At 42.2% G+C, this 25,245-nt stretch overlaps 2 protein-coding genes across 2 annotated transcripts; both read right to left on the bottom strand.

Moving 5' to 3' along the window:
• Window positions 1–3,878: 3,878 nt before the first annotated feature.
• LOC148111931 (vomeronasal type-2 receptor 26-like) lies at window positions 3,879–5,449 on the bottom strand (the record flags this gene model as incomplete). Its single annotated transcript, XM_087879403.1, has 1 exon — window positions 3,879–5,449. A coding segment is annotated over one exon (957 nt), but the record flags the coding sequence as incomplete, so codon positions are not given.
• Window positions 5,450–14,132: 8,683 nt separating this feature from the next.
• On the bottom strand, window positions 14,133–22,449 carry LOC148111930 (vomeronasal type-2 receptor 26-like). Its single transcript, XM_087879170.1, has 3 exons — window positions 22,356–22,449; window positions 21,622–21,860; window positions 14,133–15,025 (listed from the first exon to the last, which is right to left on the bottom strand). Exons 1-3 carry the CDS (start codon window positions 22,357–22,359, stop codon window positions 14,222–14,224), a joined length of 1,047 nt encoding a protein of 348 aa, XP_087735296.1. The 5' UTR covers window positions 22,360–22,449; the 3' UTR covers window positions 14,133–14,221.
• Window positions 22,450–25,245: the final 2,796 nt, after the last annotated feature.

The following is a 25,245-nucleotide window of genomic DNA, read 5'->3' as shown; positions in this document are numbered from 1 at the left end:
CTCGGGGTGCACTAGGTGCATAATTAGCCCCAAAGTAGTGGAGGAAATGGGACTGAGACTGAAAACGTTAAAAAGACCCATTGCATTTTGTCAATTAGATGGATCGATTGCAGGGGGGGGCCCAGCTAGTTTTATGACCGAACCCCTCGAACTACACTTGGGGAATCACATAGAAAAGCTCAGCTTTATTGTAGCCCCTGGCATGGAAAGGCCCCTAATTCTAGGACTGCCCTGGCTTCGAAAATGGAACCCACGAGTAAATTGGAAAACGGGGGTCCTGCGCATCCGTACGGCAGAACCACCTCCCGAAAAGGAAGGCCCCTCCCTAAGGGACGACATAAGACCAGAAGGGGCCGCAGTAGCCATTAACTATATTGAGGGAGAAGAGAAAATTCCGAAGGAATATTGGGACCTCAAGGAAGTGTTTAGTGAAAAAGCTTCTGATAATCTGCCTCCCCACAGGGCCACTGACTGCACCATTGAAATACTCCCAGGGGTGAAGCTTCCCAAACCAAAAATATACCCCATGACACCTCGAGAATTGGAGGAATTGCGAAATTTTATTGACAAAAACTTAGAACGGGGATTTATCGAACGAGCCAAACCCAAGGTAGCAGCGCCAGTAATGTTCCGCGAAAAGAAAGATGGATCCTTCAGATTAGTTGTTGATTATAGAAACATGAACGCCATTTGCGTGGAAAATGTCTATCCCCTCCCACTTATGAAGGACATGTTGGCCCATTTAGGAAAGGGAAAAATTTTTACCAAACTTGATTTAAGAGAGGCATACTACCGAGTAAGAATAAAAGAGGGAGATGAATGGAAGACAGCATTTAATTGCCCACTGGGGTGTTTCCAATTTAGAGTACTCCCTTTTGGACTACAGGGGGCCCCGGCCGTATTCATGCAGTTGATCAACGAAGTTTTGCATGAGCATCTATATAAGGGGGTGTTGGTCTATTTGGACGATATTCTAATTTATTCTGACAACATGGCCGACCATATAAGATTGGTTCGAGCGGTCTTGAATAAACTCAGAGCAGCTGAACTCTATGCCAAACTTTCTAAATGTGAATTCCATCAAGACAAAATCGACTATCTTGGATATCGTATATCGCATGAGGGAATAGAGATGGACCCGGAAAAGGTCCGGGCAGTAATGGAATGGGCCGCACCGCGCACCCGTAAACAGTTACAGAGTTTCTTAGGGTTTGCTAACTTTTATAGACAATTTATCCCCTCTTTCGCAAAAATCGCACTGCCAATTACAAACTTGCTCAAAACAAAAGGGGAAATAAAACCCAAACCCTCGAAACCACTAGAATGGACTATGGACTGTCAGGCCGCTTTCGAAAAACTGAAAAGGCTGTTTGCAGCTGAACCTGTGCTCAAACACCCCGACATAGAACAACCTTTTGTAATACAAGCGGATGCTAGCGACGTTGCCGTAGGAGCGATACTCTTGCAAAAGAATGAGAATGGAATATTACAACCCTGTGCTTACACATCCCGTAAACTATCTGAAACAGAAAGGAGATGGGCCATATGGGAGAAGGAAGCGTTTGCAGTTAGATGGGCGCTGTTAACATGGAGACAATTTTTGGAGGGGGCAAAACATCCTTTCGAGGTGTGGACTGACCATAAGAATCTAGAAGCATTAAAAACACCACGCAAATTGTCACCCAAACAGGCACGCTGGGCCCAACATTTCAAGCGTTTCAATTTCACTTTACGTTACCTTCCTGGGGGAAAAAATTTCATGGCAGACGCACTTTCCAGATTGCCACAGTACAACAGCATAAAGAAGGAACTGGTTCAACCAATGATCCCCTTAACGCAATTGGCAACACCCGTCACTACCAGAGCGCAGAGTAAAACCGATCCAGAACTCTCAGGGGATTTACTCGAAAAGTTACGAGAAGCACTAAAAGTTGACGAGTGGTTTAAACTCCACTCGAATGAATGCACACTTCGCGATGGACTAGCTTGGGTTGGATCGAAATTGTATGTTCCGTCCACATTAAGACCAACCGTATTGAAATATGCGCATGATGCCAAAGCCGCAGGACACTTTGCGTTTGTCAAAACTTTACATCTTGTTAAGAGACAGTTTTGGTGGCCTGCACTAAAAAAGGACATACAGACATATGTGGCTAGTTGTCCAGTATGTGCCTCGGCTAAAAGACCTCCAGGAAAATCCCCTGGATTACTGCAAAGTGTGGCTAGACCGAACGCCCCATGGAAGGAAATATCTATGGATTTTGTGGTGGACTTACCCGACAGTGAGGGCTGCACTGTCATTTGGGTAGTAACTGATTTGTTTTCTAAACAAGTACATTTCATACCTTGCTCAAAGATCCCTTCAGCAAAAACCCTCGCAAAGTTGTTTATTCGGCAGATTTACCGACTACATGGGTCTCCTAAAAGAATAATTTCTGATAGGGGTGTGCAATTTACTTCCAGTTTCTGGAGAGAATTTTTAAGATTGATAGGCTCCGCACAGGGGTTGAGTTCCAGTCACCACCCTCAGACAAATGGTGCTTGTGAAAGAACCAATGGGGTACTCGAACAATACCTTAGATGTTACGTGAATTACCAACAGGACAATTGGGTAGACTTGTTGCCATTTGCAGAAGTGGCGTATAACAATTCTGTGCATAGTAGCACCGGATTCACCCCTTTTAAGGTTGCATCAGGCCAGGATTTTGTACCCATTCCCGAGTTACCTCAAGAGGATCCTCAAAATCCCTCTTTGATAGACTGGATAGAACAATTAAGGAGCACCTGGACAGTGACTCGTAAGGCATTAGATGAGGCACACCGAGCTCATAAGGCACAAGCCGATAAGAAAAGGTCCCCAACTCACATTTACAAAGTGGGGGATAAAGTTTATTTGTCTACCAAATACTTACAAACCACCCAGAGGTCTAAAAAGCTGGGGCCTAAGTATGTAGGACCATTCCGTGTGATCAGACTGATAAATCCAGTGACAGTTGAATTAGAATTACCAAAAACTTTGAGACGAATACATCCTGTATTTCATGTTAGTTTATTGAAACCTGAACACTCATCTCCCCTAAGGGTTGATCATAGCAACCCTCCAATTCCCATCCTAGTAGAAGGGGAGCAACATTTTGAGGTTAAGGAAATCTTGGACTCTAGAAAACACCATGGTAAAATCCAATATCTGATTGCCTGGAAACATTTTCCACTATCTCAGGCTGAATGGGTAAATAAACGGGATGTCCGAGCTCCCAAGAAAGTTCAACAGTTCTATGCCAAATACCCTGATAAACCTTGATCATTGTATATATTCTGTTTCTCTTTCTCTTTTTCCTTTTAATTAGGACTAACGTCTCTTCTGCAAGAGGGGCCGAATGTCAGCATCAGCTTTCCTGCTTTAGCTGCCATAAGAAACGGGGAGGGATTAGGTATGGAGCAGAGGGGGGGAAGAGAGCAGGAGGGGGTTTGTCTTTGTAGGAGGGTACTTCGGGGAAATCGAAACTACATTTCAGAAGGGGATGGCCGACCAACTGTCCTGACATTCCTGATGGATGACGCTGCCAGACGTGTTGCCACCTGACCTTTGGAAGACCTTTAGATTGGCTGAGAAACTATAAACACGAGGGGGGGAAGAAGCTTAGTAGATGCATTTCGCGCGTTTTGATCACTTCCAGCTATTCACTGGGATGTTAATCTTTTCATATTCAGTAAAAGTACCAAATTCTTCAAAATGCTTGAGTTTGGGGTTTTCTTTCCTGGATACTGAAGGAAGCATACCTGACACAGCCCTTCACAGACAAGAAATACTTTACGTACAAATTGTAAAGTGGAAAATTAAACAGCCTGAAAACTGCTATTTTATTTCTCTGGTTGATGAAAGAAAAAATATACAGTGAAAATTTCTTTGCACACTTTAAATTTTTTTATTTACTTTATTTTTTTATTTTGGTGTAAAGTACTAAACAACAAATAAAAACAATCCCAAACTGAAATCCCAGAGAGCTGTTCTGCTGAACTCTTTCTGCAAATGAGGTTTTTATGAGGAAATCAAGAAAGAATTATATAAGAGGGATGAAGATTTCCCTCCCCAGCTGAGAGCCAGTCAAACATGGCATTTCACATCATTCCGGCATTTTCACTGAGAGGATCAGGCAACCAGGCTGGTTCCCACAGCTTCCTCCTGCCCTCTTTTCCTGCTCACTCTCTCACACACACACTTTTAGCTGTAGGAAGAAGTGCTGGAATTATTTTTATAAGGTGTCACATTCAATAGAACAGAAAATTTCTCTGAATGACTCTTACAGAGTTCTCTTTATTGAGCTGAAAGGGAAGAGAGCTAGAAGAATTCCAGTCATTCAAGAATTTCCCATTTTGAAACATATAGAAATGATTTTCTTTGACTCCTGCATACTATCTAAATGGAAAAAATATCTCCTTTCAAATAAAAGAACCGTTAACAATTCTTCCAATATCACAATGGTGTTATAGCTCATGTTTTTACATTTGTTCTGGCCGTGAGCTGCTCCTTTGTGTTGAGGTCTGGCCTCAGAAGGATAATGTAGCACTTGGGGATGAAGATGCAGCCCAGCAGACCAGCACTGGAGGCCAGGATGGAGAAGACCTGCACAGCCACCATGTATTTCCCTTTGGTGCTCAGGTAGGTGGGCACAAAAGTCACCCAGACACTGCAGAAGACCAGCATGCTGAAGGTGATCAGCTTGGCTTCGTTGAAGGCCCCAGGCAGGTTCCTGGCCAGGAAAGCCACCGTGAAGCAGATGGCAGCCAGGAAGCCCATGTAGTTGAGGGTGACGTAGAACATGACAACGGCCCCTTCGTTGCATTGCAGGATGATCTTTCCAGGCTGGAAGTGGAGGTCAGAGTCAGGGAAGGGGGGAGAAACTCCCATCCAGGTGGAGGAGATGATAATTTGGACAGCAGAAGAAGAAAGGATGATGGAGTTGGCCAAGCTCTTCCCCAACCATCTCTTCACTCGATTTCCTGGTTTTGTGGCCAGGAAAGCCAGCACCACTGTGATGGTTTTGGCCAAGAGAGAAGAAATGGCAACTGAGAAGATGATGCTGAAGACCGTTTGTCGGAGAAGGCAGGTGGTTTTCCTTGGTTGACCAATGAAGAGAGAAGGAGACAAGAAGCAAAGCAGGAGGGAGACCAGGAGGATGTAGGAGAGGTCCCGGTTGTTGGCTTTGACAAGGGGAGTTTCTCGGTATTTAATGAAGATGATTAAAACAAGGCCTGTGGTTAGGAAGAAGAGAAGGGCAAAAGAGACCAGGATGATGCCCAGATATTCTTCATAAGACAGGAAGATTATAACTTTGGGGATACATTGAACTCTGTCCTCATTTGGGTATTTATCATCTGGGCACCTGGTGCATTTTTCTGTATCTGAGAAAAGGAAAAAGCAATATTTCCTCAATATTCTGTCCTTTACATTTCAAGAAGTCCTTTTTTTTGGGACTGATTCCAGCAATATTTTCCAAGATGTGTTCTTTAACCATTCCACAGAAAATAATGATAATATAATTTTCTAATACATTTGTAGCTAACTATATGAAATTGGAGGATTTCTAGTGCATTTTGAATAAACACAAAAAACTTTAGTTGAACTTTAAGGCATGTTTTAATTTGCACTTTCATCAAAATGCTCTGGATAAATCCATTTCCACCAGGCCTTCCTTTCCTCTGATGTCACCCACCTTCCTGAGTGGAGAAGGTCCCCTCCGGACAAGGAACGCAGTCATAGCAGCAAACTGGCTCTCCTTCTCGAGCCCTCTTGACAAATCCAGGATGACAACTTTCCACACATTTGGACTGAGGCAGAGACTAAGCAGAAAAAAAAGGAATGCCAAAGAAAAGGTGTTAGGACTCTCCATCCGTGGAAAATGGGGAGAGAAATAGACATTAGACAAGTAGATTCTGAGCTTCACTGAGGTAAATATGAAATCTCTGACTTCTCCGAAACAGGTGTAGGAGATGTGACCCTGGCAGGTTCTTCCTTTAGTTCCTCCCTTTTGCTTCTGGCACAACACATTGGAATAATAAAGGACTTTTCTACTTAATAAATTCTGGAAGGATGGAATTGAGAAAAGATTTAAGCATTGTGACAGACGTAAAGTTTCCCCCTCATGACTATATTAAAAGGCATTCCTCCACTCTTCATCTATCTATCCATGGTGATGATGATCATATTAATTTTTTAAATACAGTCATTGTCAAAGATTTATTAAAGATTTATTTAAGTAGAGTAAAACGTTATTAAAAAGGAAACTTCTGACCAGTAGGGCCTGGAAAGGTTTCTTCTGGACTACAGAAAGCCTTGCAAAGCTGCTCCCCTTTGACACTAGTTCAAAACAGTCTCCCCATTAAGAGACAAAGCAAAAATTCCTCATAAATTATAGCTGATCATGTTACCTAGTTAGGTAATGAAATGCCTGGAAGAAAACAAGCAAGCTCAGAGAATATCAAGGAGTCCTCATGTCAGTCCTGAGCTACCAATATTCTCCTTTATTAAGACTGAAGGTTTCTGCATAGTTTCTAGAACTGTAGTGAGATTGAGGTGAGATCATGAGAAGGTTCCCTGAAAAAGATTAAGTAGCAAACCTTTGGCTGCAACAGAGGGGACATGAGTGTGAGTCCTGGGTCAGAAGGAGATATTTCTAAGGCCCATCTAGTTATCCAAGAAAAAGTCCTTTGTGTTGAAGAACTCCTATTAAGAGACTCCAACTGGCATGGAAAGACAGACCCACATTTAATAGTAGTTGAATTTGGAGACTCCTTTTCACCCAGAGGGACTGAAGATAGCTAACACTCAAGATCAACAAGGCCATTCATTTTCAGATGAAGAGCCCTCTTAACTATCAAAGGCCAAATCTAAGTAGCATTTCCTGTCACAATATGTCTCCTTACTTCTGATATCAGGAAGGGAACCATTTCCCAATGGCCTTTCCCTAAGCAGGACAAGAGGAAGCTTCTCTCCCAATGGGAGCTCCATCCAGCCATGATCCAATTTCATCTCATTCAGTCCAAACCTCAATTCAGGGTCTCTTCAACAGAATCCCCTTCTGCTTTGCTCTCTCAGGACAAGGAACAAGCGAACCTGAGGCTCTTAACAACACAACCTCCAGCACTTGAGGGTTTCTCATCCCAGGTTGGACATGGCTGAACCAGCTACAAAGAGTCTTCAGTATTACAGCAGCTGAAGAACAGCTTGGTCAATAGTGATGAAGGCTCCCAAGTGGCCTATAGAAAGAAAACTATAAGGTTTCTACTCCCCATGTTCAATTCTCAGTGAAGGTCATGGACCCTGGAAACTAAGCTTAGTCCACATGAAATGGGTCCCAAATCTTTGGAAAAAAGAGGAATCACACCAAAATTTCTCCCACCTGGTTGAGCAACTTTAGCTCTGAAAGAGCATCTTGGTAGATAGTAAGTCTCTGTCTTTCCAAAGTCCCCATTTGAAGTTCGATGGGATCCCCCTTGGGGAGAATCAAATAGCTCACAATTCCCAGATCTGCTGCTACATCTCCATTTTGATCCAAGTAGAGTTTCATAATGGAAATATTGCAATACTCATTCTTCTGCAGGAAAGGATGGAACTAGAAGGGGAACATCCAGGAAGTTTAACATCTGAAAGCTTTTTTTTAAAAAAAATCCCATTTAGCCTTTACACATTTGAATCTTTTTTCTACAGCTGCCTAACATCAAAATATACATTTAGAAAAATAGGCGTTACTACCTTCATAAATAAAACAAAAGTCCAGCAAATTGCTCAACCCTATACTGGCAAAATATATATTAACAAAATATAATTGATGCAATTGGTAAGTTATAGGGGACATTCTAGAGCAGATGATAAATAAAATGCATCATAGAGAAAAAAATTATTTATAAACACCTGGAAAACATCAGGTTGATTATGAAAAATGGTTCATTTAGTGACCATTTCAAAGTTACAACGGCACTGATCATTTTCCCAGGATCCTGGCAGCATCCCCAGGGTCTCCAGGTGATCAACATCCGAATTCTTGGCATCCACTTATGATGGTTGCAGAGTTTTAGGGTCGCCTGATCTCCTTTTGCGACTTCTGACAAGCAAAATCAATAGGGAAGCCAGATTCACTTAACAACTGTGATGATTCACTTAGCAAGAAAAGGCAAGAAAGGTCATAAAATAGGGCAAAACCCACTTAACGACTGTCTTGCTTAGCAACAGAAATGCTGAGCTCAACTGTGGTCGTAAATCCCATCCTGCCTCTTCCAATAACTGGAAGAAGTTGGACAGAAGCTCCAGATCTCCTCCATGTTGCTCCAGAGGGAGGAGGGGAAATGGGGAAATGAGCTCAGTCAGAAGGGAGGAGATTCTGGCTGAAGGAGAGGAAAAAGACCCTGAAAAGAGGAGCCATTTCAGAGCTGAGCCCTCAAAGCAGAGAAGTTCAGCCTCCCCTTCACTGAGGAGGCAAAGACTGAGCAGCCGTCAGTCAGAGAAGCTTTGACTGGGACTTCTGCAGAGAGGAGGGGTTGGGCTAGATGGTCTCAAAGTGTCCTTCAAAGTTATAAAGGTAAAAATCAACTATGCTAATCACAAACCTATAAAGACATGAGTGTATTTAAAAATGCATACATCCTTTTAAAATTCAGGGGCCTGGTGGCTCAGCAGACTAAAAGCATTGTGATTAACACCAGCTGCCTGCAATTACTGTAAGTTTGAATCTCACCAGGCTCAAGGTTGACTCAGCCTTCCATCCTTTCTAAGGTAGGTAAAATGAGGACCCAGTTGTGGGGGCAATAAGCTGACTTTGTATAAATATACAAAAGTATGAAGGCTATTGCTTAATGCATTGTAAGCCGCCCTGAGTCTCCAGAGAAGGGCGGCATATAAATCAAATTAAAAAAAAAAAATTAACTGCGTTTAAAACCAAAATCTATCTGTCGTGGGTCCTGGTGCTTAGAAGATGATGTCTCCAGCAATCAGATTGGCCCAACCGTTGATCTTCTGAAGCCCAATGTGGTTGAGAAGGTTCCCCTTCTTCTCCTTTGGGTTCCTTCTCTGAAGGACCTAAGATTGATGGATCCATATTGTTAGAAATAGGAAACCAGCAATAAAGCAAGGAAGGCAATCTGGTACCCAGAAGGAGCAAAAGTTTATCAAAGCATCTGCAATTAGCACAGCCCCCCAACCCCCCCCCCCCAAGGCTGTGTGCTCTCCCCACTTCTCTTCTCTCCGTATAACAATGACTGCATCTCTAAGGATCCATCTGTTAAACTACTGAAGTTCGCAGGTGACACAACAGTGATCGGCCTCATTCGAGACAATGATGAATCCGCATACAGACGGGAGGTTGAACAACTAGCCTCGTGGTGCGACCGGAACAATCTGGAACTGAACACACTCAAAACACACTCAAAACCGTAGAAATGGTTTTGACTTTAGGAGAAACCCTCCCATACTTCCACCTCTCACAATACTAGACAACACAGAATCCAGAGTAGAGACCTTCAAATTTCTAGATTCTACACGTTACGTTCTCTCCAAATATCTCTCAGTTCTATATCTTCCATCATATCAAAAAAAGATTTAGGTAGTTTTGCACGTGTTGAGATCTTTGATAAACTTTTTTTATCTTTCTGTGTGTCTATTACTCCATTCCAATCACCCATTAATATAAAAGATTTCTAGTCCCATTGTATTATTTTAGTATGTAAAAATTTATAAAACTTGTCTTGTTGCTGATTAGGGGCATATATTCCAATAAAAAGCATTTTTCCAGTCTGTGTTAATAGTTCAATTGCAATATATCTTCCTTGATCATCTGCCTCAATTAAATTAGCTGATAGTCCTTTCCTTACATATATGACTAGTCCATTTTTCTTCTCTGGTGCTGATGCCACAAAATGTGTGCCTAATCTTGAATTTATCAAATATTTTTGATCTGATAATCTGATATGTGTTTCTTGCAAGCAAATAACGTCATTGTTAAATTGTTTCAAGTAGTGAAATACTTTCTTTCTTTTTTATGGTGAATTTAGGCCATTGACATTCCAAGATAGGAATTTAGTTGCCATCTTTAGCCTTTCGAAGCCTTGTGAGCACCAGCTGAAGCTCCTCCTCCACCTTACTCTTCGGCCTAGCCCCCCCCCTGCTTCTGTTTTTTGAAAAAGATTTTACTTTTTTTTCTGATAGATATCAATCCTTCTCCAGGATTGATTTTATACTAACCACAAATGATTTTATTTCCAGGGTGAAGAAGACGAAGATACGTCCAAGAACTTTAACTGATCATAGTCCGGTTTGGGTGGAATTTGAACAGGAGAGGGGGGAAAGGAGGTCTTGGAGGTTAAATGAAAACTTATTTAGATATGAAGAAAATGTAAAGGAGCTTAAAAAACAAATGAAAGAATTTTTTGTTATTAATATGAATAAGGGTACTTCTATGGAAATGGTCTGGGATGCTAGCAAGGCTTATATGAGGGGTATGTTAATACATATGAACAATAAATATAGACTAAAACAACAAAAGAAGCATAAAGAGATAGAGGAAGAAATAAAAAAGAAAGAACAATTACTTATATCTAATCCAGGAGATAAGAAAGTAAAAGAAACAATAAATATACTACGAGGGCAATTTAATATGTTAATGGCTGATCAGGTGGCAACTAGCTTACAATATGCTAAACATAATACATTTTGTAATGCCAATAAACCAGGTAGGTGGTTGGCCTACATGCTGAGGAAAAAACAGAAATCACGAGTCATTAGTAAGATAGAATATAGAGGTAAGGAAGTTTACCAACAGAATATGATTAAAAAGGCTTTTTTGGAATTTTATACAAAGTTATATGCTAGTGACTCAATACAAGGTATAGATATAGATAGATATTTAAAGGAAGGGAATATTTCGGAATTAACGTTGGAACAGAGGGAAGGATTGAATCAACCAATAACTTCTGAGGAGATTGTTGCGGCAATTAAGCAGCTAAAAACAGGGAAAGCCCCAGGAACAGATGGATTAACAGCTGTTTATTATAAGAATTTACAGCTTGAAATGGTAGAACCGCTTAGAGCTTTATTTTGTAAAATTCAATTAGGGGGAGGAGTCCCACCCTCTTGGAGAACAGCTTTTGTTTCATTGATTCCGAAGGAAGATCAAAACTGTATCAAACCTGAAAATTTTAGGCCAATTTCACTTTTGAATACTGATTATAAATTTTTTGCTAAGATATTAGCGAATAGATTAATGCCAGTTATGCAACAAGCAATTCACAATGACCAATTAGGTTTTATAAAAGGGAGGCAGATGAAATATAATGTTAGACAAATTATAAACCTATTGGAATATTTGGAAAAAAATAACCAGGTCCCAGCAGCGTTCATATTTTTGGATGCAGAGAAAGCATTTGATCGATTGAACTGGCAATTCCTGTTTAAGATAATAGAAAAAATGCATTTTGGGGAGTATTTTATACATTCAATTAGAGCAATATATCAGGAACAAACAGCACAAATAATAGTTAATGGAGGTTTAACAGATGCGTTTAAAATTGAGAAAGGAACAAGGCAGGGTTGTCCTTTGTCTCCATTGCTGTTTATTTTAACTTTAGAAGTTTTGTTGAATAAGTTACGTGACTCTGATAAAATAAAAGGAATTGTAATTAGACAGCAGGATTATAGACTAAGAGCGTTTGCAGATGACCTGGTTCTTACTTTATCTCAACCTATAGAAGTGGCTCCCTATATGCTGGACATAGTAGCTCAATATGGCAAAGTATCTGGATTTAAAGTAAATCTTCATAAGACAAAGATGATAACTAAAAATATGTCCATAACTCAAAGAGAAGACTTAGGGTGAAAAACAGGGTTTGAAGTAGTTATAAAGGTTAAGTATCTAGGAGTATATATTGCAGCCTCAAACACGAAATTGTTTAAAAAGAATTATGAAATTCTTTGAAAAAGTACAGAAAGAAATGGAAAATTGGAAAAAGTTACAACTATCGTTACTGGGAAGGATAGCAGCAATAAAAATGAATGTATTACCTAGGTTTTTATTTTTGTTTCAAATGATACCAGTGCTTAAGAAAGATGGAAATTTGATGGAATGGCAGAAAGGGGTTAATACTTTCATCTGGGGTGGGAAGAAACCAAGAGTGAAACTGAAAATTATACAGGATATACGTGAGAGAGGAGGTCTTAAAATGCCTAATTTAAGATTGTATTATGAAGCAGCTGCTTTATCACAAATTAGTGATTGGTTTAACTTAACTGAAGAAAGAATGTTAAACATAGAAGGTTATGATTTGTTATATGGATGGCATGCTTATTTGTTATATGAAAAAAAGTGGATAAAGTGTTTAAGGGTCATATACTCAGAAATGCATTGTTGAGGGTTTGGAAAAAGTACCAATACAAGTTGAACTATAAGATACCCATATGGGCAAATCCCAGACATGCAATAGAAAATATAAGTATAGAGCAAAAAACAGAGGTGATTACTTATAAAAAGCTTCTTTTTTTGGAAAGGGGTAAGTTGCAATTGAAATCTTTAGATGAATTAAAAGAAGAAAGGATAATTTATACTTGGTTTCAGTATGGTCAGCTTCAAGCTAGATGGAGGGAAGATCAAAAATTTGGTGTTATGCAAAATGAGGAAAATCTGGTGAAACAGATTAGAGATCAAAGCCAGATGCATATTAAAAGGTTGTACAATGCATTATTGGAAATAGATTCAGAAACGGAATTGGTTAAGGATTGTATGATAAAATGGGCACAAAACTTTCAGGAACCAGTGATGATGGAAACGTGGGAAAAGATTTGGGTCAGAAATGTTAAATTTATGCAAGCACAAAATTTGAGAGAGAATTTTTATAAAATGTTTTATAGATGGCACTTAGATCCTAAAAAATTATCATGTATGTACTCTAATTTGCAAGCTAAATGTTGGAGATGTGAATGTAATGATGCAACCTATTATCATATATGGTGGACCTGTAAGAAAATCAAGGCATTTTGGATAGAAATTTGGTGGGTGATACAGAATATTTTGAAAAGAAGGTTGAAATTTACTCCTCAATTGTTCCTATTGGGTATAACTATGGACTCTACAGTATCAGAGACTAAATTGATTTTGAATCTAATATCAGCAGCTAGGCTGTTGGTAGCACAATATTGGAAGAAGGACTCTTTGCCTACTATTGAAGAGTGGATATTGAAAGTAATGAACCTAGCAGAAATGGCGAAAATCTCAGCGTACTTGAAGGACTATACACAAGAAAGATATGTATCGGAATGGAGAAGATGGATTGACTATATTCAAAATAAGTATCAAACAAGAAAATATCAAATAGCTTATGAATGAATGTTAAGTATTAGAAGTATTTTGTTATTAATAGTGGAGTTAAGGTTTCGGGGGGGGAGTTAGTAGTCCGAGGATAAGTAGGTTAATCTAGTTTATGATTGTTAAATGAAACACCTTGTATTTTGCTCTGGGAAGTCTGGGGGGGAGGGTGGGATGAGGGGAGGGAAAGGGTGGGGGGAATATGGGGGGGGAAGAAAATTTTTGTTTTTTGTAAAACTTTTCAATTAAAAAAAAAATTCTAGATTCTACCATATCACAACACTTAATGATAGTCATAGGGTTATAATTATAGTCATTCAGTGTTCGACCTTGTGATTCTTGATGAACGTATCTTTTCCTTTTATGTACACTGAGAGCCTATGCACCAAGACAAATTCCTTGTGTGTCCAATCACACTTGGCCAATAAAAATTCTATTCTATTCAAATCCACCAGGTGGACCCAGATCAAAGCATGCAAGAGGTTTTATGCCCTTCCTCCCATCACTCAACCCTGTCCTGCTTCTCTATTGGTTGAAGGACTAGCAAGCTCTCGGCCTATCTGGAGCTCCTGTTCAACAATATGGCCTTATTTTCCCCAGCAACCCCCTGTCTCCATGGCCTGGTGTGATTCTGCATCAGTAACTTTCCATTGCTCTTTTGCGTAAATCGGTTATATTTTGAAATGTGTCCATTAAGCTCTTGCTCAGAAAGCCCCCCCCTTCTTTCTAGACTTTTCTGAATCACATTGTTCACTGTAAGAAGTTTTTCAAAAAATTCCTTAATATTCTAGTTCCTTATTTTCTTTATTTATTACGCAGAAGTGGAAGCTGTAATGAAACATTATTTTAGAAGCAATTCTTCATATCCCACAATATCAGGACCCCCATACCTGCCACGGCTGCAGACTTGGAGCCCCCAACCTCCCTTCGCCCTCCTTCCTTCCCCTCCTCCCTCTGGCGGAATAGGCAGCGTTCAAGGCCTGGACCAGAGTCTGAATGAGATTGTAGAAAAGGTAAAGATTTGTGATCTTTCTTCTGTTCCATTTCCATTGGGTCTCCATTGGGGCTTTCTGGGTGCATCTTCTGCGGCCTTTGACAGAAAAGACGTTCTTTGAAAGAGAACAGAGAAAATAATAATCTTGAAACTTTCTTTCCACAAAGAAATTGTATTCAAATTCCATTGGCCTTTCTTTTTCCAGATACTGAAAGAGCCAAATAGTATGGATGTATTTGTAAAGTCTGTGCTTTTCCAATGTTAATTCTCCCAAAGCTGTAATGATCCAGACTTTCCCTTCAATGGGTCCTGGCAGACGCATAAATGTTAAATGGAAAGGAAGAATTCTGTTCCTAATGGGAACCTTTTCTATGAAGTGAACAAAGACGTTGACTTGTCTCCACTTAGAGAGGGAATCCCTGAGGGCTGTTGTGTATCCAGTTGCTGAGAACACTTGTGATATAACCACACAAATTCCACTCCTGACAAGCATAGGAGTAAAAATCCTCATGAAATTCTCTCCCTTCTCTGTGTCTGAAGCAAAGAGGCCAATCAGGGTCCATCTGAAATGGAGGAGCAGTTGGACAATTGCTGGGTAGTGGAATCCTTCTTTGGGCTCCATCTGGTGGAAAAAGGGGAATTTCCTTTTATCACTCAGAGCCTCTGAAACAAGGTTAGTACTGATCTGAAAAAGCAATGAAGAAAGCTGTGTTACATTGAGGGTCAGATAAAGTCCAAAACTTTATTTTTTTAATAAATTCAACTTGGTATTGATGAACAAATTAAATAGATCATTGTTGATTAGCAATTATGCTATTTCAAGAAAAAGAATATTAAGCATAGAGTGTTAACAAGAATAAGAATAAAAAAACATATTTCTGTATCACAATTTATTGCAATCAGACCCACATGTCTATGGAGATTCTCAGTCGTCCAGGTTCTTCAGCTCTGGATGAGAAGCAAAAGGTCTTCAAAGAAAAACCAGAAAGTCCAGTTGCCTCTTGAAAAAAGCATCTTTGGGACAATCAGATCCAGATGTGCAGGTGTCAAGTGAGCATTTTGTTCCAATAAAGGAATAATATCTTTAATTCTGACTGAACAGCAAATGTGTTGCTTTAACACAAGTTTCCCAATAGGTTGATTGTCTAATATGCAGTCCAAGACTCTGATCTCTCTCTTTCTTATGCAGTTGACATTCAATATTCCAGATTCTTGGTGAAGCAATATTTGTTTATTTATTTGTCTACCACTTTGATCATTTTTGGCCTTTTCTCTAGTTACACAAGAGATAAGGAGACCACAGCTCCTAATATAATTTGTCAGATGCATAATCCTAGAGAGCTTTATTTGAAATTCTGCATCTTCTAACCCAGAGAATTTGGGGACTCTGTCAGGTTCCAGAGGTTTAATTGTACACTAAGAAATTCAGCCCTGTGGAAAAGGAAGGAGACCCTCTGTGAGTTCTGTGGTTTCATGTATCTGGACAGAGGAAAAAGCATCTGGTCTTCAGCAGTTCTTAAAAGGAGGTAAATGCAACCTCAGGTGAACAGCAACACAGGACATATTACAACCTGTCATCATTTACATTACAGAAAGAGAGCCAAAATGGGGAAGCCAGGTGTGAAAGGCTAAGGACACCCTGACTGTTTCCATGGGTGTGAAGAGGCTGAGAGGAAGCCTGGTGCTGCTGATCAAGGGACCTGGGTTAATCGATAATCACAAGTGTGACAACCTCTTTAAAAGCCAAAGTTTCGGGAGTTTTCTGGTCTCCAGCATTGAGGGCAAAGGGCAAAGACTCCAGCAGTGATCTGAGAGGAGCCATTGTTGCTGCCTATCAATCTGGGAAGGGCTACAAGGCCATTTCCAAACAATTTAAAGTCCATCTTTCTATAGCAAAGAAAATTATTCAGAAGGGGAAAACTTTCGAGGCAGCTGCCAATCTTCTCAGGAGGGACCATCCCAGCAAGTTCACCCAAGGTCAGACCGTGCAATGCTCAGAGACATGGCAAAAAAAGACCAAGAGTTCCACCTGAGACTCTACAGGCCTCAGTGAGCCTGTTAAATGTTCCAGTTCCTGACAGCAGAATCAGAAAAAGACTGAAGAAGTTGGGTTTGTTTGGAAGGGTTGCCAGGAGGAAACTTCTCTCTAAAAAGAACATGGCAGCACGGCTGAGGTTTCCCAAATTGCATCTGAAAAGACCACAAGACTTCTGGAACATTCTCCTTTGGACAGACGAGACCAGAGTGGAGAAGTTTGGCCATAATGCACAGAGCCACTTTTGGTGGAAACCACACACAGCCTATCAGCACCATGACACACCAACCGCCAAGCACGGAGATGGAGGGGTGAGGATTTGGGCTTCTTTTGCAGCCACGGGACCTGGGCACCCTGTGATCATTGACTCGGCCATGGACTCCTCTGTCTACCAAAACATCCCAGTGTCCGATGTGAGACCATCTGTCTGACAGCTGAAGCTTGGTGGACTTTGGGTCATGCAAAAGGCTGATGACCCCAAACAGACCAGCAAGTGGCTGAAAAAGGAAAGGATCCAGGCATTGCAATGGCCCAGTCAATGCCAGACCCCAACCCAATTGAAACGAGGTGGTGGGGCCTCCAGAGAGCTGTGCAGAAATAAACCCCCTACAAACCTCAATGAACTGTTGTAAAGAAGAGGGGGCCAAAATTCCTCCCACAAGGATGTGAGAGACTGATAAAGTCACACAGAAAAGGATTACTCCAAGTTGTTGCTGCTAAAGGTGATTCTACCAGCTATTGTATCATAAGGTGCATTTAGTTTTTCAAACATAACTTCTCCGTTTTGGCTTTCTTTTTGTGAAAGAAATGATCACATGGTGTAATATGTCCTATTTTGTTGTTCCTTTGAGGTTGTATTTACCTCCTTTTAAGAACTGCTAAAGAGCAGGTGGTTTTTTATCAGATGTCCTGATACATAAAATCGTAAGAACTCAAAGAGGGCGAACTTTCCTTTTCACATGACTGTATTTCCTCTGATTTTAGAGAAAGGGGAAATTGTGGAAATTCCCAACTCAGCTCTGAATCAGCACCTGAAGTCCTTTTATCCACCCCCAAAATACTCCTCAGGTGCTGTGATTGGGCTTGTTCAGTAGAGGTAGATATTAAGCCCCAAACTTCAGTTCAATTGAAGGGCTTGGGGGTAACTTTGGCATTATATTCTCATCTAATAATTGGGGAGAAAGCTGGATAGCTATGATTTTCTTTTTCAGGTTCACCATTTAAACTTTAAATTCAATCCTGCCATTGCTTTAGGTGAGCTCCTTTGATGATGGCAGATCCAAGATTCGGTCTCAGAGAAAAGTGACACTGAGTAAAGAAAGGTGTTACTTGCTGTATTGGCTACATTTTTTTTTTAAATTTGATTTATATGCCGCCCTTTTCCAGAGACTCAGCTGTTCGCTGGGACAACTAAAGGTGGGAATCTCCCTGGTGTTCCTGGCACTCGCCCGCTTTCCATCCATCCATCCCTCACCTGCAAACTCCAGTCCCGCTCCTGCCTCTCTGTCGGGCAACTCCCGGCAGCCCCAGACGCCCAAAGCCTGCGCCCACCCGGCTCCCTTTTCCACAGCACCCGGCTCTTTATCGAGGGGGGTGGCATGTGGGGCGGGGGAGAAGCAAGACACATGGAGCGAGACGTGGCTTGCTCCTCTTTCCGTCTCTTCTCCCCTCCTCTCACCAGGGACCGGGGAGACACAAGATGTGCGTCTTACCTGCCTTGCAGCTCTGTCGCGTGTCTCTCTCTTGTCTGCAGGCAAACATTTTGTAGGGTAAAAAAAACCTTGCAAGTTCAATCAAACTTCTCGAACTCGCTGAGGTGACCGGTGGAAGGGAAGGGCTGTCTCCTGTGCTGGCCATGCCCACCCAATCACTAGGGCTTATTTTGGGGGGAGGGCGTATATTTACGCCCACCCCAAAAATCAGGCTTGGCCTTATTTTCGGGACATGTCCTATTTTTGGGGAAACACGGTAGCAGTTGAAAAGCATGTGACAACACTAGTAGATAAATAGGTACCACTTTGGTGGGAAATGTGGCATGTTTGGTACAGATGTCAGGCCCCTAACAATGCTGGACTTGCTTGGATGTGACACCCAACTGTGAGGCACCATCGGTGGCGAGAGAAGGCCCAGATGATGCCACAGGACACCTCTCGGCTTTCTGGTGCGGAGCTGGTTCACCCCCTGTGGTGAACCCTGGAGAAGCTCATGGGCACAAACTGAATGGACTCGCACTCTTTGGCAGCGAAACAAATACTATGTACTAACATTGTAGACTCCTGGCTAATTATACCTTTGCCATATGCTAAATAAGTAAATATTTTAGCACTTTAGCCATATACATGAGAATCCTTCCTTAGTCCTGGTAAGTCATTAATATCCAGACTGAAAAACAAGGGTTCAAATATTCATTCTTCTGTGTTACCCCTTGGTAAGTATCGATCCTTTTTCTCGTGGCTCCATTGAGCCCCAACCTCCCTCTCAAACAAGGGCTTGGATCAGGGCCAACAGGCTAGTTCACTTTGCGGGCAATCAATTTCCTCCATCATATTGATCTGCTCTTTGTGTCAAATGCTGCACTAACATCTATAAAAGCTAGAAAACTGTGGTTTACCCGACTGACATATTGCGTAATTAGATACTTCAAAACTAATGTGTTGACAATATTAGATTATTAATTGACTGATTACTATACAACTTTATGAAACTCTTTACTCTACTTAAACCTTTTTTTTAAAAAAAATCTTTTATTTATTTTTAAGCATAAAACATAAAACACATCTTTTTAGAGCAAGGGTTTGATCCGGTATAACATAAGTATGTTCCAAACCCTACCGGTAAATTTGGACAATTTTTTTTTTTGAATTGAATAAATATATTAGGAAATTCATCTGGTGGGGGGGGGGGGAAACCTAGGATCTCACTTAGAATTTTACAGGAAAAAAGGAGCGGGGGGAGGGGTTCGGACTCTCTGATTGGGAAATATATTATAAGGCAGCTAATTTAGTGTGGATAAGGGAATGGGTCATCTTAGAAAACAAAAGAATCCTAACTCTGGAAGGCCACGATTTGCAGAGAGGGTGGCACGCGTACCTATGGGATAAAGATAGGGGGGAAAAAAAACATAATTTCATAGGCACAAAATTAGGGACACACTAATACAAACTTGGACTGAGATTAGGCAACGGCAATATATGAAAGTCCCGAAGTGGCTTTCTATAATGGAGGCCTCGCTACATCCCAGTATGCTGGAAATGGAGAAAATGTGTAGCTATAAGGACATTCCGGATGGCGGAGGAAATCTCAAATCCAAGGATTCTTTGAGAGAACAAGGTATTCATATTGACTGGTGGCCATACTTACACCAGTAAGTGACTGGTGGTCTAGATATCAAAAAGATAAGGAGGAATTCGGTGTAGAAATAGGATGAAACGGATTTGATAAGGTTTTGATGGGAACGGAAAAAAAAATGTTGGCCAAATTATACAATTATTTATTAGAATACGATAGGGTGGAGGAGGTGGTTAAAAATCAAATGACTGCGTGGGCAAAGAACATTGGGCATAGTATAAATTTGAATGATTGGGAAACTATCTGGAATAAGAACTTTAAATAGACTAGAGCAGTAACGTATAAAGAGAATCAATATAAAATGCTATACAGGTGGCATTTAGCCCCCGAAAGATTAGCCAAAATTTACCCAAATACAAATTCAAATTGTTGGAAGTGTGGCCACCGCCAGGGTACCTTCTTCCATATGTGGTGGACATGCTCCGAAGCGATGAAATACTGGAAAAAGATTCGGAAATGGATACAAGAAATAGTTGGAGAAGACATTGATTTGGCACTGGAAACATTTCTCCTTGGAATATTAAAAAGGGCCTACGGCAAAAAAAAAAGGAGGTATCTAATAATACACATTACTACAGCTGCCAGACTGATATATGCACAATATTGGAAAGAAAAGGGATTACCACCAGAAGAGCATATAATTAGAAAAGTATTTGAATGCGCAGAGATGAGTAAACTAACTTATGAGATATGAAATGAGAATGAAAATTCGGATTACTATATGGTATGAGAAGGGTGGTATAAATGGATGGATGATAAAATAAAGGAAGGAGTAAGGGATGGTGTGATCACTAAAAGGAATAAGTAATTTAAGAGACACCATGTATATATCCTGTATATATGTACAAACACTGCTTAACCAATGCTAGTAGAATTGTAATATTATGTAACTTGATAAAATTAATTTTTAAAAAAAAAACATAAGTATAAGTTCCATATTTCATCCATTAACATCTTAAAGAAAAAAAAGGAAAAAAAGAACAAATCTAAACCCAATTTTTATCATTCCGTCTAGCATCTTATTCTAGCATTTGACATTCTACTATGTAATCACCCTAAAACTCCAAATCTAAACAGGTCTTTATAATATTCACTTATCATTTTAACAATCAGTATTTCATATATTTTCCTTACCTCAAAGACCCAAATCAAATCAATGTTTCTTTTAAATCACATCTAATAACCAACATAAAATATTTTACTCCTCTCTTAAAAACATTTCAAAATAATTCACTTTAAAAATTTTTCCACATTTCCACCTATAATTTATTATACCCAAAATATTGCTGCACTAACATCTATAAAAGCTAGAAAACTGTGGTTTACCCGACTGACATATTGTGTAATTAGATACTTCAAAACTAATGTGTTGACAATATTAGATTATTAATTGATTGATTATTATACAACTTTATGAAACTCTTTACTTAAACCTTTTTGTTCTTCTGCAAGGAATTTACTTTTGTTCCACCCAATCTCAAATTTACTCAAGAGGAACAAGCAATATATTTCAGCCACAATATCTATTAGTCTAACTGGCTTGTAATTGCTAGATTCCTTTTTATTCCATTTTTAAATATATATATAGAGAGATGCTACTATTGCCAGCTTGAATACAACTGCATATGGCAGGTGTTATATCTATGTAAAAATCAACATGCCAATAGTTTATCCACAAATAGGATATATTTTGAATAGCTGAATAGCCATGAAAAAATCCTCTTCAATGACCTTATTGCTTTTCAGGCCTTGTATGAGAAATTTGAACAAGAACATAAGAGAAAAAAACATAACTGATATGTTTGCTAATATGGAGAAAAGCAACTCTTGACTTCCATGATTGCATCTATTGCTCCCCCTCCACTCACTTTACCAGAGAGAAAAACACACACACAAACCTGTGGGACTTTGTAGGTGCCTCCTAATGTTGACATCTGGATGGAGATGTCCCTGTTAGCTGCATCAAAAAGAGCCAGAAGGTTGTCCTTCCTTCCACAGCTGTAATTGGGGACATTGGCTTCTCCAGTGGAGAGCATGTCCAGCAAGGCATCTGAAGTGCATAAAGAGTTCAAATAGTTGTCATGGAGGTTGTAGCCCAGTGTGAGGTTGTGCAGGAGCTGGGAGTTCTTGTTGACCCCTTGAATGGTTAAAATGAATGGTAGGGTGTATATAAAAGGGAAAGAAGCCACACTGTAGAAAAATGTTCAAGTTATTATCAACAGTAACAAGTAACTTTTTAAAAGAATTTATTCCTTTTTGCTTCCACAAGCCTATTGAGTCTTAAGCCAATATTGACCCAAAACCAATAATCGGTTATAGAAACATGGGAATGGGCTGGGCAGAGGCAACTACAACTGTTTCAGTCCCTCCTTTACACAAAATGAATTCAAGTGATGAATTCAGGAGTGAACGGGGAGAGGAAAATAATCTGCATTGCCTTCAGGTTTTTATAACCCCATCTTTGGATTTGAGTCTTTTCTACAAAATAAAAAAGGAGGCAAATTATAGAATTCAAAATCATTCAGGAAATTAGACAAGTCCTGCAATATAAAAGTAAGTGAAATAAGACAAAAAAGGAGAGTGTTAGAATGCAAATGGAGGGGATGCAACTCCATCACCCTGAATGACTTACGCATGAGAAGGTATAGAAGGAGGACTGTCAAAAGGCAACATTATAGGCGATATTAGTGTTTCAGTTTTGACTATACCAATGAGATGGTCTCCTGGCCTGTAAAAGCTCCATGTTTGTTTTCCATCCTGGTGCTCCAAACTCAGAGGGCATTTCATTCTCAGCTTCCCAGAGACTGACTGGGACACAAACAGCATCAGAAGAAGCAGCAGGAGGTCCATAATTCATGGAGCTTTATTAATCCTCTTCCTGTTTCTAACACCCACAGCAGGAACAGTTGGGAGAATTCAAAGCATTCTCAGAAGATGGAAATGCCAGCGACTTTCCTGATATAAACAGAGAAACACTCAGCTTCACCTGGAAAGGAGAGAAAGGTACAATCAAGAGCACAGATCCTGCCTGCCCCAAAACTTGTTCCCACAGAGCTTGACAAATTTATCCTTTTCTGATGCAAGATCCTTTGCATATGGCTTCAATCTGCTCTCTCTATCACAGGTATGGAGATCTCCAAGGCCCAGATAATCATTATTAATTACAGGGAGAAGCAACTTCTCCTCTTGGGATCCTGAGCTTCTACTGGGCTCCATGTGTAGAGGGGAGGCTGGAGAAAAGCTTGTTTGTGAAAAGCCACAACTACACTCCTGGGGTCAATTCCTGTAGTGGTTGTGGTCCTTCCTGTCAGGACGTGTCAGGAAAGGGATGCTGGAGGAAGATAGTCCAATAACAAGGGAATTGACCTCTGCTGTCCTTCAACCGGGTCTCTTGTCTCCAGGGACTTGCAGGGGAAAGTCACCCAGAAGTATGGAGTTTGGTGCCACTCTAGATTGGTGACCCTTAACTCTGGTGCTGCCTTTCTTCTAAGGCTGAGGAAGCAATCAGTCCCCTTGGATTCTGCCTAAGGTGAAGAGTGGGGCCTGTTTGGGCTTTTCTTTCATGTCAGAACTTCATAAATTGGAGCTGATTTTAAAAAGGGGGACCCCTGTGACGTTCCCATCTCTGAGGCTGTGGGGTGAAGCCCCCTTCCCTAAAAAGCCTCCGAGTGCTTTGAAGCTGCTCTTGGGGCACCCGAGTCCCTGGTTCATTGGGATCCATTGTTGACGGATTGTGTCTCTTCTCTGGATGAGGAAGATGGAGATGTCCCCCTTTGCCCAGAAGGGAGAACTGGGGAGGGGGCTGATCTGAAGGGAGAGGAGGGTCCCCATCCCAGGTTCTCCTCTCAGGGCCTGGCTAGGAGGTCCTGGGGGGTTCTGGGTGGAAGTCCAGGCGGAGGCCTGGGAAGGGGCTCCTCTCCTCCCGGAGGGTCTCTGCCGGGTCTCCCTGGAGCCTGGAGGGGCCCAGAGGGGAGGGAGCCAGAGAGAGACGGGGGCCCAGGAGAGGCCCAGGGGAGGGGGGCAGGGGCGGCTGGGGCCGCTTTCCTCTCAGGGAGGCTGGGGGGACCTTTCCCCACACTGGGCGGAGGAGAGTCTGGGCTGAAGAGGAGCCTCGCAGGAGGAAGAGCCTCTCCGGCTTCTCTCCCATGGTCTCCATCCAGGCTCCCACCTTCCTCCCCCCCAGATCCAGAGGCTTCGGGGCCCCCAAAGAGCTTCCGGGGCCGATCGGCCAGCAGGTCCCCCCTGAGGAGAGAAGCCAGGATGGAGGCTCTGAGGGGGGAAGGGAGGCCTGGCCCTTCCTCCCCCCTCGGCTCCCCCAGCTCTGCCTCGGCCTCTGCCCAGCAACGGAACCAGAAGGAAGAAGGTGGAGGCTTTAGATCCTCTGCTGATGGAGGAGAAAAATAAATATATATATGTATATATGTTAAAAAAGAGGGAAAAATCCTTCATTCCCTGGTTGCCACCCAGTGTCCCATATCCCCCTCCTGCCCCCGTGAAGTCAGGGAAAAGGGGACGGGGGATTTGGGCCTCCCCCCCTTGGGGGGCCCTTCAGTGGAGGTCATCTGTCCGAGTGTCCAGTGCAGGGCCTCCCAGGGCAGGTGGCTCAACCTCAGCAAAGGCCTCTGGACTTCAACTCCCAGAATCCCCTGTCCAGCACTTGGGGTCCTCCATCCTCTTTCCACGCTTTAGCTGTCCCTCACGCTGCCTGTAGGGGGCAGCCTACAGTCTGGCCTTTCAGCCCCAGCTGGCCCCCACAGGCAGCGAGCAGGACAGCTAAAGCAGGCAAAGACCCCGCAGCTTCCTCCATTTTGTGGCCTCTTTTTTCCTGAGGTGATTCTCCCTCCCTCCATTTTGAGGGGAGAAAAAAGGTGGGGGAGATTTTCTCTCCTCTCCAGTCAGGAGTCGGGAAGGTTCCCCAAAGGGGGGAGGGAGGTTGGGGAGGGGAGGTCTGCAGCCCCTCCCGGTTCTTTCGGGGGAGTCCCAGAGGATCCCAGGGCTGGAGGCGCCCCCAGAGGTCATCCAGCCGGACCACCAGCCCAAGCAGGAGCCCCTCCGCCCTCCTGGAGGTTTCCCTCTGGGGCCTCCAAGCTGCTTGTGGGCCCTTTGAGGGCGGCCTGTGTGGGTGGGTGTGGAGGAGGCCTGCAGAGTGGAGGACCAGGGGCCTCGTCCTGGGTCGGCCATGGAGGCCCTGAAAACAGGGACTGAGATTCCGAAATAGAATCCCTCCGTTTCCCTCGTTCTGGTGGGGGGGAACCTTCCCCTCCCTCCCTCCCTCCCTCCCTCCCTCCCTGTGTGGGTGAGGCTGAGCCCCCGTCCAGTTCCTGCCTTTGGACCCTTTGAGGGCTCCTGTGGCCCCCACAGCCCTCCTCTCCCCTCCACCTGGACTCAGGGCCTCCTGTGGCCTCCCTGGGCCCCCCTCGGATCAGGCAGGGGACGATGGGCCTTTGCAGGTGGGACGGAGGGCTTCTTCCCCCAGGATCCGCTTCTGGATCCGGGGCTCTGGGCACCACCTGCAGGGCTTT

Source organism: Pantherophis guttatus, chromosome 15 (genome assembly GCF_059756535.1).
Source record: "Pantherophis guttatus breed Tessera chromosome 15, ASM5975653v1, whole genome shotgun sequence".
NCBI classification, from domain to species: Eukaryota; Metazoa; Chordata; class Lepidosauria; order Squamata; family Colubridae; genus Pantherophis; species Pantherophis guttatus.
Note: the sequence above shows the minus strand (reverse complement) of the source record. Positions and strands in the feature narration are given on the sequence as shown.